The 14958-nt window shown below is 44.9% G+C and overlaps 1 protein-coding gene across 4 annotated transcripts in view; it reads right to left on the bottom strand.

Annotated features, from left to right (window-relative positions):
- LOC141273761 (mitochondrial ribosome-associated GTPase 1-like) overlaps window positions 1-13873 on the bottom strand; it is a 332495-nt gene extending 318622 nt beyond the window's left edge. For 2 of the 4 annotated variants that reach the window (XM_073686095.1, XM_073686096.1), the window contains exon 1: window positions 13698-13873. In XM_073686095.1, the coding sequence (XP_073542196.1) occupies window positions 13698-13782 (85 nt within the window). In that variant the 5' untranslated portion in view covers window positions 13783-13873. Of the gene's footprint in view, window positions 1-10918; window positions 10989-13697 lie in introns of all 4 variants that reach the window. The other 2 variants (XM_073686098.1, XM_073686099.1) reach the window with 2 other exon arrangements.
- Between the last annotated feature and the right edge of the window lie 1085 nt (window positions 13874-14958).

Here is a 14958-nt window from a genome sequence, read left to right as displayed (position 1 = left end):
ATGTCCTGGTTGGGAAGTGGTTCCCAACTTTGGACGTATGGATAGGTTCTGGCGATCGTGCGGGCACAGGAGCTGTGCCAGCGAGTTTGCCGCAGGGAGCTCAGCTTACACAACAGCTGAGACCAAGCGCTTACAGCCAGGAGTGGTGCCCACACCGCCCCAGCTGTTCAACCCCCTAAATGCTGCGATCTATATTGATCGTAACATTTAGGAGGCTGGTAGAGAGGAAGATCCCTCTCCCATCCAATCAGCGCCCCCGCAATATCACCACAAGGGTCCGATCTTTGCCATGGTGACCTGAGGTCATCATGACGACATCTGTGTCACCCAACTATGGTGCGCTTGTTAGACAATGCTCAGAGTATGGTTTAAGAGGCTTCTCTCAGTGCAGCACTGACAGGTATAAAGCACTGCAATACTGGTGCATTGCAACCAGGGCTGTGGAGTCGGTAAGCCAAACCTTCGACTTACCGACTCCTCAATTTCCATGACACCGACTCTGACTCCATGATTCCAACTCCATGACTCCCTCATACATGGCTCATGTTTAAGTTTTTCTTGCCATAATACAAATTCTAACAGTCTATTCAGTAGGACTATCAGCTGTGTATCCACCTGACTTCTGCACAACACAACTAATGGTCCCAACCCCATTTATAAGGCAAGAAATCCCACTTATTAAACCTGACAGGGCACACCTGTGAAGTGAAAACCATTTCCGGTGACTACCACTTGAAGCTCATCAAGAGAATGCCAAGAGTGTGCAAAGCAGTCATCAAAGCAAAAGGTGGCTACTTTGAAGAACCTAGAATATAAGACATATTTTCAGTTGTTTCACACTTTTTTGTTAAGTATATAATTCCACATGTGTTAATTCATAGTTTTGATGCCTTCAGTGTGAATGTACAATTTTCAAAGTCATGAAAAGACAGAAAAATCCTTAAATGAGGTGTGTCCAAACTTTTGGTCTGTACTGTAATATATATATATATATATATATATATATATATATATATATATATATATTTATTATACCCCTATTTTTATGTAAATAAAAAAGTTAAAGTATACATATTTGGTATCGCCACGTCTGAAACGTCCTATAAAACTGTCCCCCTAGTTAAACCCTTCAGTGAGCACTGTAAATATAAAGCAAAAAACTATGCTTTTCCATCATACTGCTGAACAAAAAGTGGAATAAAACATGAGCAAAAAGATTAATGTAAATAAAAATGGTATCTTTGAAAACGCCATCTTTTCCAGCAAAAAACAAGCCGTGATACACCTCCATTAGCAGAAAAATAAAAAAAGCTATAGCATACAGAGATGCAAAAAGAATTCTTTTTTCTATAAACTAGTTTTCATTGTGCAAAACATGAAAAAAAAATTATAGAAATAAGGTATTGCTGTAATCGTAGTGACCCAAAGAATAAAGCTGCTTTACCAATTTTATCACACGAGGAACGGCATAATAAAAAGCTACAAAAAAAAACAATTCCTTAATTGCTGGTATTTGTTCATTCTGCCTCCCAAAAACCGGAATAGAAAGCTATCGGAAAACATTATGAGTCCGAAAAAGGTATCAATAAAAACGTCAACTTGGTTTGCAAAAAATAAAGCCCTCATATGACCTCAACTATAACTCTCAAAATATGGTGATTTTTGCAAGTAAAAAGCATCTTTTAGTGTGACAGCAACCAAACAGAAAAAACTATATAAATTTGGTTTTGCTGTAATCGCACCGACCAGAAGAATAAAGTCATAAATCACTTCTATTGCACGAGGAATGGTGTAAAATATAAATAAAACCAATTCTTCACCTGCTGTTGATTTCTTCATTCCGCCTCCCAAAGATCGCAGTAAGGATCGACTCACATTTACACTGCGCTGAGAGCTTACACTAGGGTTTCTGTGTAAATCTCTGAAATATGTGATTCAGACAAAACCTCCGGCGTAAGATTCCCTATAATGAGGCAGATGGAGGCACTGGACGCCATCTGGCCTATGATCCCGACAGTGTCCGTCTTTTTAAGCATGCATAAAAGCGTGGTCGGCCATATTTTTGTGCACTTCTGAAAAGAAGGACAATGCTGAACAGAGGCTAGACGGAGTCCATAGTAACTCTGCTGCCTCATTATAGTGAATGGATCCCTCAGGGGTTTCATCTGAATCACATCATTAGGAGCTTTAGATGGGAACTCACATGTAAGTGCTCAACGTAGTGCGCTGGATAAATGTTATGTAAAATGTTACCAATAAAAGCTTCAATTCAATCCACAAAAAAAGCAAGCCCCACTCACGTTTGTCATCTGTTAACGGATATATAGGGGGCTTCCATGGTTCTGGTAGTACAAAGGCTGTGAAAAAGCTAAATGGCTCCTTGCCCCCAAAAAGAAATTCAGCATATTCTGTGAATCCCAAATCCAAATGAAAATCCCTTATGAGCCCCACAGTGTGCCTAAACCACATTTAGAGACCATGTGTTTGGCATTTCTGTGGCGATCAGAGCCCGCTTAATTTGCAGATGCATGTCTCCAGAAGCAAGAGCTTATGTACTGGGCACTACAATGTATGGGCACTACAATAGGTTTCCTGTTCTTGAAGGGAGAACTACAGGAGGACACCGAGAATCCACCTCTCTCCTCCGGTGGGGGGGGGATATGGTAAAAATACCCGGTTCTGTCACAGAGTCCCCTCTCACCTGTAACAGCGGTCTTGGGAGCTCCTGGCGGTCCCCGAGGGTCTGGCGGGATGGGGGTGCAGTCCTCAGCTAAAGCTGTCGGGGTCCCGGAGGTGCGCGCTGTATATCGGCGGCGGGAGCAGTGTGATGGCTCAGGGCTCCGGTGCACTGCAGCACTAGAGGTCCTGTGCTCAATCCCCACCGTGGCACCATCTTCATGGCTGTATGTTCCCTGCATTGACGGGGAGCAGAGGCGATTCCTCTCCCTGAAGCGTGCTGCACGCGAGCGCCGCAGGAGGAAGTGGCATGGTATGACGCAACTTCCAGGGGTGCTGGCTAGGGGCGTCGCTACCGCAGTTGGCGGGAGATTTGAAGAACGACGCCAGATGTCCATATAAAAATGGCCCCAGACAAATCCTCACTGTGTGTCTGCAGAATGGAGGAGGAAGATCAGAGAAAAAGCCCTGCAGAGGATGCTGCCCCACCATGCTAGGTAGTTTCCACACAGGAAGGGGTAAGCTAATTAAGTCCCATCTCCTATTCTAATTTTATACCCTTGAATATATTTTAGGGCAAGCCTAAGAAAGCCCTGGGAAAAAACAGAAATAAAAAATGTGCACTATGTAAATCAAAGCTACTCCCCTCATACGGCAAAAAACTATGTCAACCCTGTATAGAGATCAGTGGCTGAGGAGTCTTCATCCCTAATGAATAGCCTGAAGGCAACTGTAAAAACAGAGGTTAAAAACTCTTTAAGGCTTTAAAAGTAGGGTCCCTTACACTTACGCTGAGAGACACATTACCAGCTCAGACGAGGAGTTAGAAGACGAGGGGTTATACTTAGACATATCATCCTCTTCCTCAGATGACAATGAAGGTCGTCCCTGTTTCCCGGCGGAGGACGCGGATAAACTTATTACGGCAGTAAGGGCCACTATGAACATTGAAGAAGTTAAAGAATCCAGAACCGTACAAGTTATGATGTTCGGGGGGCTAGAGGGAAGGAAACACATGCGGATTATCATTGGGGAACATGGCAGGCCTTCTACCATGCGTTTTTTAAGCGTTTTTGCCGCTGTGGAAACGCTTAAAAAACGCATCGTGCGAACACAGCCTCAGACAACAAAAGAGAGGTCTTCTATATAAACTAACAAGGAGGCACAAGATCAAAATCGCTAATGACAGAAGCACAGAAACTCATAGGGATGGCAGAGGAAAATTCTTTGTCCCTATCAGTAGATTATTTAAAGGGGAAAGACAATATAAAAGCAGATTACCCGAGTAGGCATCTGCTGGATCAGGACGAGTCCCTAAACTAATAATAATCATCTTGATATAGCGCCAACATAGTCCGCAGCGCTCTACATACATTATCATCGCTGTCCCCACTGGGGCTCACAATCTAAATTCCCTATCAGTTTGTCTTTTGAGTGTGGGAGGAAACCTGAGTACCCGGAGGAAACCCATGCAAACACGGGGAGAACATACAAACTCCTTGCAGATGTTGTCCTTGGTGGGATTTAAACCCAGGACCCCAGAGCTGCAAGGCTGTAGTGCTAACCACTGAGCCACCGTGCTGCCCCAATCTATCTTTCAGAAGATAGTAGAACGGTGGGGGCCACCTCAGATAGATCTTTTTGCATCCAGAGCCAACAGGAAAGTACGAAAATTTTTCTCCCTAGACCCAAGGGAATCACCATATGGGGTGAATGCCTTGACCCAAAAGTGGACAAAGGAACTAGCATATGCGTTCTCACCGATAGCCCTGATTAGAGTAATACAAAGGAAGATCTGGTCAGATCAAGCAGAAGTAGTTCTAATCACACCCTGTTCCAAAAGGACATGGTTCACATGGCTAAGACTAATGGCAGTGGGGGATCCGTGGGTCCTTCCGGAGATCCCGGATTTGCTATCTCAGGACAATGAAAATTTATGCAACGGTCTGGGGGAAATTTTTAGAATTTTCTGGAATAAATCCCTGCATAAATAGCCCTGTGCAATGGGTAAAAATCCTGGAATTTTTGCAGAAAGGGTTGGAGCTGGGATTATCAGTAAACACCCTGAAGGTACGGATTTCAGCTCTGGGACTTTTATTTGACCAAAAGATTGCAGACAATCCGTGGGTGACAAGATTCATAAAGTCAGTAAATAGATCTACAGCAGTGGTTGGACCGCAAGTTCCACCATGGGACCTCAATTTAGTGTTAGACGCCCTAATTAAAACCCGTTTGAACCATTAAAAGATGTTCAAATGAAAATCTTGACATATAAAACCATTTTACTAGTAGCTCTTCCTTCAGCCAGAAGGATAGGGGAGCTACAGGCTCTATCCTCTAACCCACCATTTACTAACATTTTATCAGATAGAATAATCATAAGACCAGATCAAGCTTTCCTTCCAAAGGTAGTTTCAAGTTTCCACAGGTCCCAGGAGATTGTTCTTCCAGCCTTCTGTTATAACCCCAAAAACGAGGAGGCTAGGTTTCACACTTTAGACGTTAGAAGATGATTATTACAGTACCTAGAGCAGGGGTGTCCAAACTTTTTTCTAAGAGTGCCAAATTTGATGAAGTGAACATGTGCGAGGGCCGATCATTTTGCTTGACATTCTTTGGACCATTAAAATGAATGCAAATAAACTTTTTTTGCAAAGTTTATTGAAAACGGCATACTTTTTATTTTGTGACTTGGATGACAAATCTAAACAGGTGTTTAATCAATCTGCCTTAAAGGGGTTAACCCAGACATACCCCCATTCTCACCCAGGAAGCCCCTCCCCGACTTGAGCATCGAAGCAGTTTATGCTCCAATGTCCTACTTTTGCCCTGCACTAAATTGCGCAGAGGAAAGGCATTTTCTGGAGTTCTAGTGACATACCCGGCTCTCCACGGGGCTGGCAGAAAGCCCAGTGACGTCACCGGCACTGATGGGCGGGCTTTATCACCAGTAAACCAGCTAGAGCAGCGCTAAAGCCTGCACATTAGAGCCGGTGAAGCCTCCTACCGGCAGTGTGTCATTGTAAATAGCACAGGGCAAGGGAGCACATCGGAGCATGAGATGCTTTGATGCCCATGGCAGGGGGGCATGTCTGGGTTCTGAACTTGGACAACCCCTTTAATATAATAAAAACAGGAAACTGAGATATCTCAGGAACATTTTAAAGTACATTACACAAAGTAATGTAAGGTTGTCTGTCAACTTATAAGTTCAAAAAATGTGAACAGGAACATAACAGCAAGTATACATGTGTTCAAATATATAACTGTCTATCCAACTGACATTAATTGAGATTTTACAACATATTAATCTCAATTAAAAAAAAGAAACTAGCCTGCACTAATGTGAAGGGTGAAACTGGGATCTGGACTGCAGCACATAGACTAGGTCTGGTTCAATGGCCGTGGTTTTGATGCGCAAAATGTCACGCAGGTGAGAGTCACTTAGTCTTGTCCTCACGCGGTTCTTGTTAAAGTTCATAACAGAGAATGTCTTCTCACACAAATATGTTGAGCCAAACAAGCTCAGGGTTTTCTTAGCCAATGTTCGAATCTCTTGAAACCGGCTCTTATCCAGTTGGCGGTAAAAGTTAACAAGAGAGAGCTGTTGATGACGACTGCGTAACTCGCTGTCACAATGTAGCTCAATGAGCTCGAGCTGCAACTGATCAGGAGCATTGTCGGGGTCAACAGAGAATGGAGAGGAGAAAATGCTGATCTCCTTTTCAATAGCTGCAAAATCTTGAAAGCGCCGTTGAAACTCCCCAGCCAGAGATGTGATGTCTGCTGCATACCTGCTTATTTGCGCATGGATATCATCCTGTGGAAAACTGTTAATTATTTCCTGTAGCGCTGAAAAATGGATGGTATTGGGCGGTGTTTGTGACAACTGCCTTAGGAAAAGTTGCAGCTTTGTTCCAAAGGCTTTGAGGTGTGAATAAAGTTGGTTCACCGCTGCATCTTTGCCCTGAAGATTCATGTTCAGTACATTCAGATGCTTTGTTAGGTCGACTAGAAACCCCAAATCAGCCAGCCAAATTGGATCAGATAGTTCTCGCATCGTTTGTCCCTTTGTTTCCAAGAATTCTCCTATTTCCTTTCTGAGAGAGTAGAAACGTTGCAGTGCAGACCCCCGACTGAGCCATCTTACATCGTTATGATATGAAACATCTTCATATTCAGCCTGGATATCCAGTAGAAACTGTTTAAACTGGCGGTGGCACAGGGCTTTAGAGCGGATAAAATTAATGGTCTTTAGTACCGGTTTCATAACATGATCATATTGGAGATGTTTAGCACAGAGAACTTGTTGATGAATGATGCAATGAAGTTTAATAGCTTTGCCTCCTTCTTCGCTCACCTTGTTACAGATTAGGGTTGATAATCCACTTCGTTCACCAGTCATGGCAGGTGCCCCATCAGTAATAATCCCAGTAACTTTGTTCCAAGGCAGTTTCATGTCATCTATGGCAGAACTAACAGAATCAAATAAATCTTTCCCTCTTGTTTGATCCTTGAGGCTCTGGAGGTCAAGTAGCTCTTCAGTCACATTCATTTCATCGTCCACCCCTCTTAAAAAAAATCAGCAACTGAGCCGTGTCAGATAGGTCCGTGCTTTCATCACAGGCTATTGAAAAGAAGTCAAAATCAGCTCCTTTTGACATTAACTGTCTCTTAATATCCGAGGAAATTTCTTCAATTCTCCGTGCTACAGTGTTACGAGCCAGGCAAATGTTGGAAAACTCTTGCTTCTTCTCGGGACAGACATTCTCTACCATTTTCATAACACATTCTTTGATAAAGTCACCCTCTGCAAAAGATTTGCAATTTTTAGCAATTAACGCTGCCACCTCATAGCTCGCCTTTGTGGCATTTTCATTTGACTCACGGGCTCTTGTAAAAAAATCGCTGTTGTGACAATAAAACAGCTTCAAGTTGCTTATACTTTTCACTTCGGTCGTGCCCTGTTAGCTTGTCGTATGTGCTATGTCTCGTCTGATAGTGTCGCTTGACATTAAATTCTTTATAAACAGCAACGGTCTCTTGGCATATCAGACAAACACAGTGATTCTTTATTTCAGTGAAAAAATATTCTACTTTCCACTTGTCCTGGAAGCGGCGGCCCTCACTGTCAACTTTTCGTTTCTTATTTGTAGTTGCCATTATAAAAATTGGCCAGAAGGGGAGAGATTAAAAGGCGCAGAGGGTGGAACAGCAAAAATAAGATACTGCTATATGCTTTATAACACAGGCAGAGAATAGCAAGCTGTGCAACAGTCGCACATCAGATAATGGAATTATAGCACAGTGACAGGCAGTCAGGGGTTAATGAAGGGTATGACAGCTTGCTACCACAAGCTTGTGTGAGAGCCCTGCTGGCCTAACCTTTCTGGAGGTGTAAGGTGGCGCAGGGACTTATATATAACTTAATATATATATTATTTATATAATTTTACACAACTAAGCTGAGGTCTTCAGCCTATCTGACCTCTGAACGTCTTACAACCCCTGGGGGCTGGAGATCTCGCACGTCGCGAGATCTTGGCTGGCCGGTTGCCGCCGCTCAGTACTCCGGCGCAGGGAGAAGGAAAGCCGAAATCTCGCGATGTCCGAGATTTCGGCTCTTCTCCCTGCGCCGGAGTACTGAGCGGCGGTGGCGACGAGAGCGGCAGCGGCCGCAAGGTACATGCTGCTGGATACCTGGGGGCCTTATTAGTCCGGACCGCGGGCCGCAAATGGCCCGCGGGCCGGACTTTGGACATGCCTGACCTAGAGAGTACTTTTGCATGAAAGAAGACTACCTCTTTCTTTTTTCTTTTCCAGGGCGCAAACAAAGGCCAGGCGGTGTCTAAGGGGGCCCTGGCTAGTTGGGTTAAATCCGCAATATTTTGGGCATACTCTTCAGGGGGACACTCCATCCCTGAAAATTTGAAAGCCCACTCTACTAGAGCGATATCCACCTCTTGGGCAGAAAGGGCAAATGCTACTCTTGACCAGATTTGTAGAGCAGCAACTTGGTCCTCACCATCCACATTTTTCAAACACTATCGGTTGGATTTGGGTGCTTCTGATCTTTCCTTTGGGAGAAAGGTTCTTTCAGCGGTGGTCCCTCCCTAAGGATTCCTTTGTTATCTCTCGTACGGTGCCATCGTGGTGATGGGAAAAATGATAATTACTTACAGGTAATTTGATGTTCCAGAACCCACGACAGCACCCTCTACTTATTCCCTTCCCTACTATGGTTTTGGGTTCTTTCTGATATCACAAAAATTGTGCACTGGGTGAAGCAGTAAAAAAAAGAGAAATTTTAGTATAATATATATCTATGTTTATTACTAAGTAAAAGGATGCCACTCATGGTCCATAAACCACTGAAGCAGGAGGAGAGGCTCCGCCCTTTTAAATTAGTAGGTTTCCTGTACTTGGGGGCGGATCCTCTCTCTCATACAGTGCTGTCGTGGGTTCTGGAAAATCAAATTACCGGTAAGTAATTATCATTTTCTTCGTTCAGCAGAAATTGTACAACAAATTTTGGTGCCATTTTCATTCATTACTCAATGTAAAATCTGGGGCTAAAACAAAATTTTGGTGGTAAAAATGTAATTATTTTTTCTTTACTGCCCAATGGTAGAAAATTCTGTGACACAACTGTGGTGTCAATAAGTTCACTGAAAACTTAGATGAATTCACTGAGAGGTGTATTATGTAAAATGGTGTCACTTATGGAGGAGATTGGGGGGGGGGGGGATATGCTGTTCTGGAACCTCAAGGGCTCTTCTAGTTGGTTAGGACACCCAAAAGCCGTCACAGCAAAATCTGCACTGTAATATGGCACTCCTTCCCTTCTGAGATTTGCACTGTGGTACTGTGGTGCAAAAGTAGTTCCTGATTACATGTAGGGTATTGGCGACCTCAGGAGAAATTGCACAACAAACTGAGAGGTCCATTTTAACCCATCAGCCCTTATAAATATTAAAAATTTGAGTCTGAAACAAAATTTTAGCAGTAAAAATGTAATTTTTTTCTTCACCGCCCAATGGTATTCATTTCTGGGAAGCACATGTAGTGTCAACATGCTCACTGGACCCCTAGATGAATTCATTGGGGGGTGTAGTTTGTAAAATGAGGTGCGTGCCTTATGGGGGGGGGGGGTTCTGCTGTTCTGGCACCTCATGGGCTCTACCAATGTGACATGGCAACCTCAAACCAGTCCAGCAAAATCTGAAATCCAATATGGCGCTTCTTCCCTTCGGAGATTTGCAATGTGCCTCAAAAGTAGTGTTTGACTACTTTGCCATGGGAGGCACACAGGGTTGTTGTAGGGTCAGTTCAGCTGAGGGATCGCTGTGGACTGCCCTTGTAAGGGTGGGAGTTTTGGACATAAACGGTTATGATACCTACCCACAGGGCCAATTACTCCCAGCTCTACCTTCTTAGACTTGAGGAAGACCTTGTCTGGTGTTTGTTTGGGATGAGGAGGAATTTCCCATCTACCTTGTGGATCTGAACTTTGAGTGAGATTTCCAATTTTATTTCCTCCACAGCAAACAGATTGGTATTTTCCTATTTATCTTATATGCATTATATGAGACCACTGTCATTTTTTAGGCATATGTATCAAGTTTTTCTTGCAGGTCTATTTTGTGTTTAGAGATACACTGTCCACCACTGTGGCGGTATATTCATTTAAATCTATATTCATGAGAGAGGTGTTCTCATTTTTATACTACTATAGTAGTTTTCACATATGATAAGTAAAAGTTATGTTTTATTACTCTTACTTTGCTAGTCTATAAATATGTGAGCTTTGGGTACCACAAGATTTGTATGGGCTCACCAGCCCCTATATCTTTTGCTATTATAGCTAACTCTTTTATATCAATAAGAATAAACATTTTTTAATTATGTATGTCAATCACAATTCATTTTATAAAATGTCTTAAGTGAATTTAACCTGTTCGCACAGTAAGTTATCCTTGATCATACGACATCTGAGGGCCGTTAACATACGTCTTTTTTAATGTCATGTCTATTTATACCTGCATTGTTTCATTGTATTACACACTGGGGTTTGTCCTGATGAAGTTTGGAACTTCAAAATGTGTTGACCAATAAACCACATTCCTAGATACGCTTTTTCTCTTCTATGCTTGATCACCAGCAGCGCATAATTAACCCAATTGAGTTGTTATCTTAGCCGTGGGTCTGCAGCAGCTTTGTGCCTTTTAGAGGTAGTAGTCACCTGGGCTGTGGAGTTGTGGAGTCGGTGTCCATTTCGGTGGAGGTGGTATTAAATGGATCGACTCTGACTCCTAAAATATATAATAAATTGGGTACAGTAGTTCAATGCAGTTTGTGGGGAATATTTTTTTCATAATAAATTCGGAGAGTTATCAAATGTCCTATAAGGCTGTGTGCCCACGATGTGTTTTTTTAAGCGTTTCCGCAGCGGCAAAAACGCTTAAAAAACGCACGGTAGTAGGCCTGCCATGTCCCCCAATGATAATCCGCATGTGCTGTGCACATGCTGCGGAAATTTCCGCTGCGGATTATCATTGCGGAAAAAAATGCAGCACTACCAATTATTTTGCGGAAGTGCTGCGTTTTCGCCGCCATTGACTTGCATTAGAAAGCGCCAATTCTGCAATACTGCATCTGTACTTGCGTAATTGGCGCGTTCTAATGTGCGGATGGTACCCGGGTGTGGAGGACAGGAGAGTCTCATCCACACCCAGGTACCATTAAAAAATCTGTAAAAAAAGAATAAGTATACATTTATTTTTTGCTTTATCTTCTAGCGGCCCGCGCTGCGCTCCTCCTTGCTTCCCGGCACTTCGTGATGGAATGAAGGACCTGCGCTGACGTCAGAGTCATGTGACGGGTCACGCGACGCTGACGTCAGCAGGTCCTTCAGTGTACCGCTGCCGGCAGCCAGGACCGAGCGAAGCAAGACAGCGCGGGCCATCGGAGGGTAAGTATATATTTATTTTTGGACATTCTCTCGGGTCACACTATATAAATCCATGCTGTTTGCATGGATTTATATAGTGTGACCTAGTTGTCACAAGCACTTTCTAAGTGATGCTAAAATCGCTTGGAAAGCGCTTGTCAACCCGCATGCGGAAATGCAAGTGAAGAACGCTTCACTTCCGCATGTTCCTGGCAGGAAAAAGCATGTACAATCCGCATGTACAATCCACATGCGTTTTTTTCTGCCAGGGAGATGCAGAAACGCTCAGGAAAAAATTCTGAGCATTTATGCATCGTGGACACATAGCCTAAATGTCTGTTCTGTTCCTGATCTCGGCTTTTAGGCTGCGTGCCCACTATGCATTTTTCAAGCGTTTTTGCCACGGAATTTCCGCAGTGAAAACGCTTAAAAAATGCTTGGTAATACGTGCCCCATGGTCCCCAATGATAATCCGCATGTGCTGTGCACATGCTGCGGAAATTTCGGCTGCGGATTATCATTGCGGAAAAATACGCAGCATGTCCATTAATTTTGCGGACACGCAGCGTAATCACCGCCATTGACTTGCATTGGACCCTGTGACATCCGCATCACTGCATCTGTACATGCAGATATCACGCGGTTCAATGTGAGGATGGTACCTGGGTCTGGAGGAGAGGAGACTCTCCTCCAGACCTGGGTACCATAGAAATTTAAAAAAAAAGAATTTAAAATAAAAAATAAAGATTATACTTACCTTCTGATGTCCTCCCGGTGTTTTCTCCCCTTTGTCTGGTCAGCTGTATGGGTCGCGGTGTTGTGAAGGACCTGCCATGACATCATTGAGTCATGTGACCTGTCACATGACTCAATGACGTCACCACAGGTCCTTCACACCACCGCGAGCCGCCTAAGACACCGGACGCAGCAGAGAAAACACAGGGAGGACATCGGAAGGTGAGTATAATCTTTATTTTTTACCATTCTTATTCTTTTTTTTTTAACTAACTTGGTCACACTATATAAATCAATGCCGGTTGCATGGATTTATATAGTGTGAACAAGTTGTCAAGCACTTTCCAAGTGATGCTAAAATCGCTTGACAACCCGCATGCGGAAATGCATGCAAAAACGCTTGACAAACGCTTCTACCTGGCAGGAAAAACGCATGTACAATGCGCCTGCGTTTTTCCTGCCAGGGAGAAGCGGAAAACATATGCAGCATTTCTGCATCGTGGGCACATAGCTTAAGTGGAGATGAATCTGTGCTGCACTTTATGTACACGCTCAGTAGTGACGCAGTGCTGGGGAGTCAGGGAAATTGAGGAGTGGGAGGTTTGGCTTCCTGACCCCACCGCACACATCCACTGCCTTTGGCCGCCTCTGCCCCATTGTCACTCGGATAAAACCCTATTGTTATTTTAGTTTTTCTACTTCTAAAAAGAATTGTGTCATTCAAAAGTGCAACTCGTTCCGCAAAACCAAGTTCTTATTGCTCTATGGGGTCAGAATACAAAACAAAAAAAGTTATTGCTCTATGAAGGGGGAGGAAAAAATAAAAGCACAAATACAGAAATTGCCCAAGAAGGGGTTAATGGGGACATTTCATGTAGTTTTTGGGTTTCTGTCCTCGGAGAGCCCTTTTAAAGCCGAGCAGTACAGTCATGGTTCACCCCGTCACTAGAGCCATGCTTTACTGTGAGCGGTGCTTCCGAGCAGTCAGCCGGGGACCATAGAGAGGAGCCTAGTCCGCCGGGCGGAAGGGCGGGCTCCAGATCACCTGCTTATGGTCCCCGGCTGACGATACTCAGAGTAACGCATGCGCAGTGACGCAACAGCCTCGGCTCAGAAGGCAAATGACAGGAGTCATTGCACAGCGGGGTGAGCGCATTCCTCCAGCCATGTGACAGGCAGTGCAGCCACACGTGATCCAGCCACACGTGATCCACCGTCAGTGCTCTGCTCTCCATCGTCTGCACACTAAATACTGGGCTTGACGGAGAGCGATGTCCTCACAACTCCGCCCCGCCCGTCCACACAGTGATAACTGCTGCTGGGTTGCTTCACTCACCCTTAGCCATATGTCCCGGAAACCAGCGTGCAACCTCCCGCTGGCCAAAGTCAAACGGCCTTTGGAGGAGAGAGGCGATCCTCATTTCTACTAGAACAAGCCACTTGCTCTATGATACTGGGCTAAAGGCGCTCTGCCGACGTCATAGGAAAGGGCGGGGCTTTCGCCTCCACTGCAGACTCGGCGCCAGACGCTCAGTTGAGTTTACTCTGAAGGTGATGAGCCTGGGGTTCTGTCTATAAGAGTGGAGACTCCTGCAAGGATCTCCCTCCAACAACTCCACTCAACACGGCTCAGTGCTGAGGTGACTACAATGGAGGGGCTGTAGTGAAGATCTCCCAGCAACTCCACTCTAGACGGCTCAGTGCTGAGGTGACTACAATGGAGGGGCTGTAGTGAAGATCTCCCAGCAACTCCACTCTAGACGGCTCAGTGCTGAGGTGACTACAATGGAGGGGCTGTAGTGAAGATCTCCCAGCAACTCCACTCTAGACGGCTCAGTGCTGAGGTGACTACAATGGAGGGGCTGTAGTGAGGATCTCCCTCCAGCAACTCCACTCTAGATGACTCACTGATGAGGTGACTACAATGGAGGGGCTGTAGTGAGGATCTCCCTCCAGCAACTCCACTCTAGACGGTTCAGTGCTGAGGTGACTACAGTGGAGGGGCTTTAGTGAGGATCTCCCTCCAGCAACTCCACTCTAGACGGTTCAGTGCTGAGGTGACTACAATGGAGGGGCTGTAGTGAGGATCTCCCTCCAGCAACTCCACTCTAGACGGTTCAGTGCTGAGGTGACTACAATGGAGGGGCTGTAGTGAGGATCTCCCTCCAGCAACTCCACTCTAGACTCACTGCTTAGGTGACTACAATGGAGGGGCTGTAGTGAGGATCTCACCGGAGCCTCCACAAGACGGCTCAGTGCTGAGGTGACTACAATGGAGGGGCTGTAGTGAGGATCTCCCTCCAGCAACTCCACTCTAGACGGTTCAGTGCTGAGGTGACTACAATGGAGGGGCTGTAGTGAGGATCTCCCTCCAGCAACTCCACTCTAGACGGCTCACTGCTGAGGTGACTACAATGGAGGGGCTGTAGTGAGGATCTCCCTCCAGCAACTCCACTCTAGAGGGTTCAGTGCTGAGGTGACTGCAATGGAGGGGCTGTAGTGAGGATCTCCCTCCAGCAACTCCACTCTAGACGGTTCAGTGCTGAGGTGACTACAATGGAGAGGCTGTAGTGAGGATCTCCCTCCGGCTACTCCAC

Source organism: Phyllobates terribilis, unplaced genomic scaffold (genome assembly GCF_046119375.1).
Source record: "Phyllobates terribilis strain yellow unplaced genomic scaffold, ASM4611937v1 Scaffold_5__5_contigs__length_657084704, whole genome shotgun sequence".
Taxonomy (NCBI): domain Eukaryota; kingdom Metazoa; phylum Chordata; class Amphibia; order Anura; family Dendrobatidae; genus Phyllobates; species Phyllobates terribilis.
Note: the sequence above shows the minus strand (reverse complement) of the source record. Positions and strands in the feature narration are given on the sequence as shown.